Source organism: Rhamphochromis sp. 'chilingali' (assembly GCF_963969265.1).
Source record: "Rhamphochromis sp. 'chilingali' genome assembly, chromosome: 12".
Taxonomy (NCBI): domain Eukaryota; kingdom Metazoa; phylum Chordata; class Actinopteri; order Cichliformes; family Cichlidae; genus Rhamphochromis; species Rhamphochromis sp. 'chilingali'.
The window spans coordinates 25,964,028-25,976,336 of NC_137939.1; the positions used below are offsets into that span (position 1 = coordinate 25,964,028).

A 12,309-nucleotide genomic window follows, 5' to 3' on the forward strand; every position below is an offset into this window, starting at 1 on the left:
TGTGTTGCTCGCTGGGGACGGTGCTCATCACAAATCACTTGATGTTAGTTTACCCTGACACAGGCTGAGCTGCTGACTCGTTGATGTGTTAACATGTATTTATCCCAGAGAAGGGTCACGCAGTGTTATTAGCACTTTATTCCATCATCTTTCCATGCATGTATGTTTACCCAAGCCCAGCACTTACTGCCAACTGTTTAGCCTTGACCATTTCACCACAGCTCCTTTTGCTGTTTCCAGTGTTGCTGTGGTTGCTATTACCATGCCAACCACCAGACGGTCAAAGTCCTGACAGCTTTTTAGCTCAGCGCTAAACCCGGGCTGCTGGTTTTTTGCTCTCAGGAAGAGCTTCTATAGTTTTTATCTCTAAAGGCTAGAAGCACCCTGTTGACACTGCTGCACCATTTCGGACATAATAGAAATAAACCAAGAACTGTAAGCTTTCATTTTAGAAATGATCTGTGGTGCAGTCATTAGATCAGATCAGAGGATGCTGTGAGTTTATGATTGCAATGCTTGATGAAATGCTTATTTGACAAAATATTTCAGAAAGGGGGTGTTGCTTGATTACTCTGTGGTAAATCACAGTGGTGCTTTTATAAAAAGTATCCATGGCTGTATGGATCCCTGTTGAGATTGGATAGTTTTTTTTTTATTTAATGCAACCTCCAAAACCTTTCCTTATATTTTTATAACTTAAAAATTAAATTGTTTATTTATTTATTTGTTTAGCTCCTGGTGCATTTGGTTGTTTTAAAAAAGTGGCAGGTTTTTGTTTTTATGAGTTGAGACAGGATTGGATATCCTATTTTTATTTTTATATTTTTTGTGTGAAAACACACAGTCCACTGAAGCCCCTTGATAATTCTGAAAAATAGTTTGATAACCCTTATCTCTTTATATTTATATGGGAAACAGTTATTGAATTGTAGAAGGTCTCTCCAAAATGTATGATATTAGTCCTTGCTCTGTGTTTTTCACTATAATTTGCCTGATTAAAAGTCAGATAAAGCCATTGTGATAATCAAGTCTTAAAGCACTATATAATTGATCAACAAATTAACAAATGTATTGAAAGGGTTTCTGGGCCTACACACTGGAAATCGTATAGTGTTTGTTCTGGGAAGTAAAGAAAGTTTGGACTCAATGGTTGAAGTTTCAGTATACAGTAGCTAAAAAATATGTGGTGTAGTAAAGAATCCATTGTTTTAGATATTATATAATTTGTGGAAATAAGCTTCTAAGGTTTACAGATTAAGACATATGTTTTAATTATTTTGTGGCATTAGAATTGGGATTGTTTTGCAAGAGAGCCCTAATATTATGTTTCCAGTAATACAAATTTAAAATTGAGAGGTATTATCAAAGAGTTCTTATAACAGATCAAGTTAAAATTGGTTGTCCTGTTCAAGGCCATCTTCTTGTGCACCCCCTGGACTGTTGGTTGTTTTTGTTTTTTTGTAGGGCAGCTGTCCACTTAATTTGTGTCTGCGATGGCCACTGAATCTGGTCCAGTGTGCCAAAACTGCTGCCCTTCAATTTCATTGTTATTTTTGGGGAATGGAGAAAGTTGCAGGAGGCAAATCTAATGAGGGGCCCATATGGTGAATGAAAATTGTTATGTTGTCTGGCCAAAAAAACTCAAAGTGCTCTGAGCTGGCACTCTGGTATGCAGCATGGTCAGAAGATGACGGGAAGTGATTTGAAAATACCAGCTGTGTTGGAAGCTCAAAGCTGTCTTCTCATCCATGAGATGGCCAGATTTAAATGAGCTAAGTTTGCTGTTTTTATGGACCTGTTCTCAGAACTTCTATTTTTTTCTCATACCTCACTGGTTCACATTTGGCTCTTAGTTCATGGTCAAATTTGTATGTCTTCAAACATAAAACATCCTCATTTCAGTCACGTCTTGCCAATAACAATAAGTTGTTGTGTTGTATAAACTACAGCCCCCGAGCCGGCCGGCAGAGCTTGGAAAGAGGTGCTGTCAGCTAGCTACAGCAGTTCGACCAGCGGCAACTGGAGCTGGGATGCCAGTGACCATTCAGTCCCCTCCACTCCGTCCCCACCACTTTTAAACGATACAAACAAGAGCTTCCCGCTCTCGTCCCAGGGTGATGATGGCAGTGAGGATGTCACAGAGAGCCCGCACTTCATGTTTGAAGACCCCATACCTCGGAAGCGAAAGGTAAAGATAAACGCTTACGTCCTGACTTTCTTTCTTAACTTGGGCAGTTTTGTGGCATCCAAGCGGCTTGAGGCTTGAGGCAGTGGTGTCACACCTCTGCAGCTTGGACTTTGTTTTGGTCTCAACAGTTTTTTTTTTCACCTCACTACACCTTAGTACACCTGATGATTACAGTTTGTGTTTAGATTTGGTGTAGGCTGCTGGGGGCTTCCAATAGTGCACTGAGCATTTCTTCTTCTTGACCTTTTTTTCACTCTGTGTTTATACACCACACTGTGTTTCCACAGCATGTATTTTGTCCTGTCTCACTCCTCTCACCCCCAGCTGATTGCAGCAGATGGCTGCACTGAGGTTGGTTCTGCCAGAGGTTTCTTCCCATTAAAAGGGAGTTTTTCCTTCCTGCTGTTGCCAAGCGCTTGCTCTTAGTGGGTCGTCTGATTGCGGGAGTGTTTGCTGTATTATTGTAGGGTCTCTACCTCACAATATAAAGCCCCTTGAAGTGACTGTTGTCAACTTGATAAAGTTTCATAGAGAAGTTTAAAAGAGGAAAAAGCAGATTCAATTTTAGTTTTGAATAGGAAATAATCAGTGGTTCATCCACCCATCTGTCCATCTATTTTCTTAACCACTTGTCCAACTTAGGGTCCCAGGGGCCAGGAGGCTATCCCAGCTGTTATAGGGTAAGAGCATTTAACACATGTCTAGGCTAAATATATAGAGTACATCCTGAAGATAGTAAATCAAGCTGAGCTTGTATACAAACAGCTCTGTACCTTTCTAATTTTTAAGTACTAGGTAGGAGATAGAAAATCCACAACACAAACAGTCAAACATAAGCACTAGGCAGGTTAAATAACCTCTTACATATGGCCTGCCACTCTCTGGTTGTGTGGACGATTGATTATATTCTTGCTTTTACTTCACCTCCTCCGTTTTGTACTACAGAAGCAGTCCAGAACAGCAAAATGTTTTTGCTGTCAAGTAGCTTCCAATTGCCTTTTCAGTCCTTTCAGGGAAAGAGGTGGTAGGGTTTTATAACAATGAAAGAAAATCGGCAGACTGTGTAGGAATGAACAGCAGGAAGTAAGCATGCAAGGGATGCATAAAAATGAGGGCAGTTGGAGGGTATAAAGACGGAAAGGAGAACTGATGCACAGGGTAGCAGCAGAAGGAGAAATCAATCTCAATATTTCCTCCGGCCATACGGTGACAAAGGAGAGCTCATATACTGTATATGTGGGAGTTTGCAATTGAGCCTCCCTGGAGTGAGGCAGCAGTGAATATATGAAAACCATAGAGACTCCAAGGACATGCCATTCTATAGATAAGCAGACAGGAAATTAAGTAGGATGATGCTGGGGCAAGTATAGAAAAACAAGTTGTGTGGAAGTGGGCTTAAAGGTTGGCTAATTTGCTGGTTAGCTTTGTGTTGTGACATAGCTGTCACAAACTCTTAACAGCAACTACCCCCACTGGATTTTAGGCTGTCTGATTTTTGTGCGGGCATTGAATTAAGAGGATTATTTAACATGACATTCACTAGTCTTAATGTTACTGTGGTAAGAGGCAAGAAAAACACTTTGAGAATTAAGTGATTTGTGATTGTTTGTAGGATTACAGATTAGCTTTGCTGTGTACTTTTTGTTGCAAACAGCTTCATAGGGTACGTGCATAAAGCTAGCAGCAGTCAAAGAGTTTAGGAGTTTGGCCTCTTGTGTTTTTGAAGGGTTTAGGGGTAAGTGTATGCTGTAGGAGTCAGTGAGAAGTAGTTCAGAGGAATAGCGGTGCAGGAGAAAGTTAATGTAACTATTGTTAAAAACCTGCTTTAAACTCATTTCTCTTGCCCTGCTTCCTCTGTCTCTCGTGCTCCCTCCCTCAGTTCTCTTCTTCTTGCCCTTTTTTCTCCAGAGGCTATTGGAAGGTAATAAAAGCACACACCCACTGTCTTTCACCCACTGTCTTTCATTAGCAGCAATGCAAGTCCCTGCCTGCTAAAGGGACAGCTGCCAGGGCCTGATATGTGGAAAAAGAAAATAAGTCAAAATAAAAAGTGGCAATCTATCTCTCATCAACTAACAGCTTCCCATTTAAATGAACTAAGGTCTTATGTTTTGTTCTTTTGTTGTTCTTTCTTTTGGTAAAATCACAAAAAAAATTAAAGCTGCAAGCAGCGTTATGAGGGCCCTCGCACCCCCGGCGCGTCGAGCCACGCCCAACACCTAAAACCAGCACCTCCGATCTGATGTCACATTGATGGAATTCATGCATTTAACCACCAGCTAACAATTCATCTCATTCAATCATGATTATAGTTGTCCCACTAGGTGGAGCTCTAACCATTACTGACAAATGGCATAACAAACATTTCCTAGCTCGAGTCTCATCACACCTGAGACGTTTGGGAGAGATTGGACATTGTGTTTTTGAGTGACAGCAGATTACTGCTTTTTGGCGAGTGATTCAAACTCTAAGTGCCACCATAACCACCCCGTTTCACTGAACGTAAAAAGCTTCGCAATTTAACATCACAAAGGTCTTTAGATTCCACACACTGGAGATTGGTTCAATATGATGAAATCCCTTGGAGGAGTTCGTCAAAGAACGGTGCCTGGAAAGAGGGGAAAATGTTGCCAAAATTACACATTAATATTAAAATGGCTGACTTCCTGTTGGATTTGGGATATTGCACCAAGAGACTTTTTTGTACATCTTGATATCTCCTATAAGCTTACCAGGTTTCAGAATCATACATAGAACACAGAGCAGGGGCTGTGGTTTTGAAATTTTGTAGGGGGCGCTGTGGAGCAATTTCGCGCTATTCAATGAAAATGATCACATGCCAACAAAGCCTTCATCCATTTGGAGGTGTGTGCCAAATTTCAAGCCTCTATAAACTTGCCAAGACCCTCAAAAGCCACTTCATCTTTCATGTTGAACAGCGTTGCCACCAGGGTGCGCCGTTCAGTTTAAACTCACAATTTTTGCACTGAAGCATCACGAGGGACTGATGGTGATATTCACCGGTTTTGAGGTGGCCAAGATGAACCTGTGAAAATCAGTACAACAAAATTAAAGCCATGACATTTCCTGTTGCCACTAGGTGGCGCTGTCCGTATTTCCGACAATGGGCACATCAATCTGTTCAGGGCGGGTCTGACATCATGCCTGTAAAGTCTGGTACTGATCAGACTGGATTTCATTGAGTTATACTAATTTGTTTCTTCATGGCGTGACATCAAAGTTCGCCATGCTGCTGGGGTCACACCCTTTCGCGAAAACTCACAGTTTTCACTGTAACCCAAGACCAACTCCTTAAGGCTTTCCTGGAGAAATTTGAGGCTGCAGATGTCACCCTTCACTATACTGTACCCCAAAGTGTAAAACATGACATTTCCTGTTCCCACTAGGTGGCGCTGTCCTTGAGGTCAAATATGGCAGTTGAAATATGTTCAGGGGTGGAGCCTTATCATATGTGTGCTCTTTGGTCCAGATTGGAACATGTATGACAGAATGAGAGGCAATAAGATTTTCATGGCGAGTCATCGAAATTCGCCATGGCGCCACGGCCTCATAGTATTGTGAAAACTCAAAAGCTCCGCAATTTAACATGGCACAAGGGTGTAGTTGACACTGTCCAAATTTGAAGCTTATACGACCAAATCCCAAGGAGGAGTTCGTTAAAGTACAAGGCATGGAAACGGTAAAATCAGAGCCAAAATGTCACCTTCAATCCAAAATGGCGGACTTCCTGTTGGGTTTGCGTCAATGGGCCCACAGACTTTTTTGTTCGTCTTGGCATGATACACATGTGTGCCAAATTTCATACATGTAGCTGAAACGATGTGGTCGTAGGGCTGCATTTAACAAGGCATAGGTGGCGCTCTAGAGCCATTTCCCAGTGCTCATATGTAAAACCATTAAAATACGTAAATTTTCACCAGACCTGACGCGTGCGCAAAATTTCCAGAGTTTTCGAGCATGTTTAGGCCCTCAAAAGGCCGATTCATTTGCCGGAATAATAATAATAATAATAATAAACAGAGCAATTAAAGCTGCAAGCAGCGTTATGAGGGCCCTCGCACCCCCGGCGCGTCGAGCCACGCCCAACACCTAAAACCAGCACGTCTGATCTGATGTCACATTGATGGAATTCATGCATTTAACCACCAGCTAACATTTCAACTCATTCATTCATGATTAGTTAGTCGTTCCACTAGGTGGCGCTCTAACCATTATGTACAAATGGCATAACAAACACTTCCGAGCTCGAGTCTAATCACACCTGAGACGTTTGGGAGAGATTGGACATTGTGTTTTTGAGTGACAGCAGATTACTGCTTTTTGGCGAGTGATTCAAACTCTAAGTGCCGCCATAACCACCCCGTTTCCCTGGACGTAAAAAGCTTCGCAATTTAACATCACAAAGGTCTTTAGATTCCACAAACTGCAGATCGGTCCAATCTGATGAAATCCCTTGGAGGAGTTCGTCAAAGAACGATGCCTGAAAAGAGGGGAAAATGTTGCCAAAATTGCACATTAATTTTAAAATGGCTGACTTCCTGTTGGATTTGGGATATTGCTCCAAGAGACTTTTTTGTACATCTTGATATCTCCTATAAGCCTACCAGGTTTCAGATTCATACATAAAACACAGAGCTGGGGCTGTGGTTTTGAAATTTTGTAGGGGGCGCTGTGGAGCCATTTTGGGATATTCAATGAAAATGATCACATGACAACAAAGCCATCGTCACATTGGAGGTGTGTGCCAAATTTCAAGCCTCTATAAACTTGCCAAGACCCTCAAAAGCCACTTCATCTTTCATGGTGAACAGCGTTGCCACCAGGGTGCGCCGTTCAGTTTAAAGTCACAATTTTTGCACTAAAGCATCATCAAGGACTGATGGTGATATTCACCGCTTTTGAGGTGGCCACTATGAACCTGTGAAAATCAGTACAACAAAGTGTAAGACATGACATTTCCTCTTCCCACTAGGTGGCGCTCTTCATATTCCTGACAATGGGCACATCAATCTGTTCAGGGCGGGTGTGACATCATGCCTGTAAAGTCTGGTACTAATCAGACTGGATTTCATTGAGTTATACGAATTTGTTTCTTCATGGCGTGACATCAAAGTTCGCCATGCTGCTGGGGTCACACCCTTTCGCGAAAAGTCACAGTTTTCACTGTAACCCAAGACCAACTCCTTAAGGCTTTCCTGGAGAAATTTGAGGCTGCAGATGTCACCCATCACAATACTGTACCCCAAAGTGTAAAACATGACATTTCCTGTTCCCACTAGGTGGCGCTGTCCTTGATGTCAAATATGGCAGTTGAAATATGTTCAGGGGTGGAGCCTTATCATATGTGTTCACTTTGGTCAAGGTCAGAAAATGTATGACAAAATGAGAGCCAATAAGATTTTCATGGCGAGTCATCGAAATTCGCCATGGCGCCACGGCCTCATAGTATTGTGAAAACTCAAAAGCTCCGCAATTTAACATGGCACAAGGGTGTAGTTGACACTGTCCAAATTTGAAGGTTATGAAATGAAACCCCAAGGAGGAGTTCGCAAAAGTTCGAGGCATGGAAATGGCAAAATTAGAGCCAAAATGTCACCTTCTCTTCCAAATGGCGGACTTCCTGTTGGGTTTGCGTCAATGGGCCCCCAGACTTTTTTGTTCGTCTTGGCATGATACACATGTGTGCCAAATTTCATACATGTAGCTCAAACGATGTGGTCGTAGGGCTGCATTTAACAAGGCATAGGTGGCGCTGTAGAGCCATTTCCCAGTGCTCATATGTAAAACCATTAAAATACAAAATTTTTCACCAGACCTGGCATGTGTGCAAAATTTCATGAGTTTTTGAGCATGTTTAGGCCCTCAAAAAGGCCCTTGTTTGGGGTGAATAATAATAATAATAATAATTAAAGCTGCAAGCAGCGTTATGAGGGCCCTCGCACCCCCGGCGCGTCGAGCCACGCCCAACACCTAAAACCAGCACCTCCGATCTGATGTCACATTGATGGAATTCATGCATTTAACCACCAGCTAACATTTCAACTCATTCATTCATGATTAGTTAGTCGTTCCACTAGGTGGCGCTCTAACCATTATGTACAAATGGCATAACAAACACTTCCGAGCTCGAGTCTAATCACACCTGAGACGTTTGGGAGAGATTGGACATTGTGTTTTTGAGTGACAGCAGATTACTGCTTTTTGGCGAGTGATTGAAACTCTAAGTGCCGCCATAACCACCCCGTTTCCCTGGACGTAAAAAGCTTCGCAATTTAACATCACAAAGGTCTTTAGATTCCACAAACTGCAGATCGGTCCAATCTGATGAAATCCCTTGGAGGAGTTCGTCAAAGAACGATGCCTGAAAAGAGGGGAAAATGTTGCCAAAATTGCACATTAATTTTAAAATGGCTGACTTCCTGTTGGATTTTCGATATTGCTCCAAGAGACTTTTTTGTACATCTTGATATCTCCTATAAGCCTACCAGGTTTCAGACTCATACATAAAACACAGAGCAGGGGCTGTGGTTTTGAAATATTGTAGGGGGCGCTGTGGAGCCATTTTGGGATATTCAATGAAAATGATCACATGACAGCAAAGCCTTCATCACATTGGAGGTGTGTGCCAAATTTAAAGCCTCTATAAACTTTCCAAGCCCCTCAAAAGCCACTTCATCTTTCATGTTGAACCGTGTTGCCACCAGGGTGCGCCGTTCAGTTTAAAGTCACAATTTTTGCACTGAAGCATCACGAGGGACTGATGGTGATATTCACCGCTTTTGAGGTGGCCACGATGAACCTGTGAAAATCAGTACAACAAAATTAAAGCCATGACATTTCCTGTTGCCACTAGGTGGCGCTGTCCGTATTTCCGACAATGGGCACATCAATCTGTTCAGGGCGGGTCTGACATCATGCCTGTAAAGTCTGGTACTGATCAGACTGGATTTCATTGAGTTATACTAATTTGTTTCTTCATGGCGTGACATCAAAGTTCGCCATGCTGCTGGGGTCACACCCTTTCGCGAAAACTCACAGTTTTCACTGTAACCCAAGACCAACTCCTTAAGGCTTTTCTGGAGAAATTTGAGGCTGCAGATGTCACCCATCACTATACTGTACCCCAAAGTGTAAAACATGACATTTCCTGTTCCCACTAGGTGGCGCTATCCTTGAGGTCAAATATGGCAGTTGAAATATGTTCAGGGGTGGAGCCTTATCATATGTGTTCACTTTGGTCAAGGTCAGAAAATGTATGACAAAATGAGAGGCAATAAGATTTTCATGGCGAGTCATCGAAATTCGCCATGGCGCCACGGCCTCATAGTATTGTGAAAACTCAAAAGCTCCGCAATTTAACATGGCACAAGGGTGTAGTTGACACTGACCAAATATGAAGGTTATGAAATCAAACCCCAAGGAGGAGTTCGCAAAAGTTCGAGGCATGGAAATGGTAAAATCAGAGCCAAAATGTCACCTTCAATCCAAAATGGCGGACTTCCTGTTGGGTTTAGGACATTGCCATAATAGACTTTTTTGTTCGACTCTGAACATTTTATAGGTGTACCGACTTTCAAACATGTAGGTCATACCCATACCGGGGGCTCGCGTTTTTCATTTTTCTAGGTGGCGCTACTGAGCTAATTTTCCCTGGCCATGTCTGAGAACATTAAAATACGTAAATTTTCACCAGACCTGACGCGTGTGCAAAATTTCATGAGTTTTCGAGCATGTTTAGGCCCTCAAACGGCCAATTCATTTGCCGGAATAATAATAATAATAATAATTAAAGCTGCAAGCAGCGTTATGAGGGCCCTCGCACCCCCGGCGTGTCGAGCCACGCCCAACACCTAAAACCAGCACATCCGATGTGATGTCACATTGATGGAATTCATGCATTTAACCACCAGCTAACATTTCAACTCATTCATTCATGATTTGTTAGTCGTTCCACTAGGTGGCGCTCTAACCCTTATGCACAAATGGCATAACAAACATTTCCGAGCTCGAGTCTCATCACGCCTGCGACCTTTGGGAGAGATTGGACTTTGTGTCTTTGAGTGACAGCAGATTACTGCTTTTTGGCGAGTGATTGAAACTCCACGTGCCGCCATGACCACCCCGTTTCCTTGAACGTAAAAAGCTTCGCAATTTAACATCACAAAGGTCTTTAGATTCCACACACTGGAGAATGGTTCAATATGATGAAATCCCTTGGAGGAGTTCGTCAAAGTATGAAGCCTGAAAAGAGGGGAAAATGTCGCCAAAATTGCACATTAATTTTAAAATGGCTGACTTCCTGTTGGATTTTGGATATTGCTCCAAGAGACTTTTTTGTACATCTTGATATCTCCTATAAGCTTACCAGGTTTCAGACTCATACATAAAACACAGAGCTGGGGCTGTGGTTTTGAAATTTTGTAGGGGGCGCTGTGGAGCCATTTCGCGCTATTCAATAAAAATGATCACATGACAACAAAGCCTTCATCCATTTGGAGGGGTGTGCTAAATTTAAAGCCTCTATATACTTTCCAAGCCCCTCAAAAGCCACTTCATCTTTCATGGTGGACCGCGTTGCCACCAGGGTGCGCCGTTCAGTTTAAAGTCACAATTTTTGCACTGAAGCATCACGAGGGACTGATGTTGATATTCACCGCTTTTGAGGTGGCCACGATGAACCTGTGAAAATCAGTACAACAAAATTAAAGCCATGACATTTCCTGTTGCCACTAGGTGGCGCTGTACGTATTCCCGACAATGGGCACATCAATCTGTTCAGGGCAGGTCTGACATCATGCCTGTAAAGTCTGGTACTGAACAGACTGGATTTCATTGAGTTATACTAATTTGTTTCTTCATGGCGTGACATTAAAGTTCGCCATGCTGCTGGGGTCACACCCTTTTGCGAAAAGTCACAGTTTTCACTGTAACCCAAGACCAACTCCTTAAGGCTTTCCTGGAGAAATTTGAGGCTGCAGGTGTCACCCATCACAATACTGTACCCCAAAGTGTAAAACATGACATTTCCTGTTCCCACTAGGTGGCGCTGTCCCTGGTGTCAAATATGGCAGTTGAAATATGTTCAGGGGTGGAGCCTTATCATATGTGTTCACTTTGGTCAAGGTCAGAAAATGTATGACAAAATGAGAGGCAATAAGATTTTCATGGCGAGTCATCGAAATTCGCCATGGCGCCACGGCCTCATAGTATTGTGAAAACTCAAAAGCTCCGCAATTTAACATGGCCCAGGTGTGTAGTTGACACTGACCAAAGATGAAGCTTATACAACCAAATCCCAAGGAGGAGTTCGCAAAAGTTCGAGGCATGGAAATGGCAAAATTAGAGCCAAAATGTCACCTTCTCTTCCAAATGGCGGACTTCCTGTTGGGTTTGCATCAATGGGCCCACAGACTTTTTTGTTCGACTCGGCATGATACACATGTGTGCCAAATTTCATACATGTAGCTGAAACGATGTGGTCGTAGGGCTGCATTTAACAAGGCATAGGTGGCGCTGTAGAGCCATTTCCCAGTGCTCATATGTAAAACCATTAAAATACAAAATTTTTCACCAGACCTGGCATGTGTGCAAAATTTCATGAGTTTTCGAGCATGTTTAGGCCCTCAAACGGCCAATTCATTTGCCGAAATAATAATAATAATAATAATAAACAGAGCAATTACAATAGGGCCTTCGCACTGTCAGTGCTCGGGCCCTAATAATTAAAGCTGCAAGCAGCGTTATGAGGGCCCTCGCACCCCCGGCACGTCGAGCCACTGCCAACACCTCAAACCGGCACGTCCGATGTGATGTCACATTGATGGATTTCATGCTTTTAATCACCAGCTAACATTTCATCTTATTCAACCAGGATTATAGTCATGCCACTAGGTGGCGCTCTAACCATTATTGACAAATAGCATAACAAACATTTCCAAGCTCGAGTCTCATCACACCTGCGACCTTTGGGAGAGATTGGACATTGTGTTTTTAGTGACAGCAGATTACTGCTTTTTGCGAGTGATTGAAACTCTACGTGCCGCCATGACCACCCCGTTTCCCTGAACGGAAAAAGCTTCGCAATTTAACATCACAAAGGT

The 12,309-nt window shown here is 42.7% G+C and overlaps 1 protein-coding gene across 2 annotated transcripts in view; it reads left to right on the top strand.

Annotated features, from left to right (window-relative positions):
• Window positions 1–12,309, top strand: part of slc2a4rg (SLC2A4 regulator) — a 67,445-nt gene that overhangs the window by 24,306 nt on the left and 30,830 nt on the right. For both annotated transcript variants that reach the window (XM_080898113.1, XM_080898114.1), the window contains exon 4: window positions 1,950–2,188. In XM_080898113.1, coding sequence (XP_080754239.1) covers window positions 1,950–2,188 — 239 coding nt within the window. The remainder of the gene's footprint in view (window positions 1–1,949; window positions 2,189–12,309) is intronic.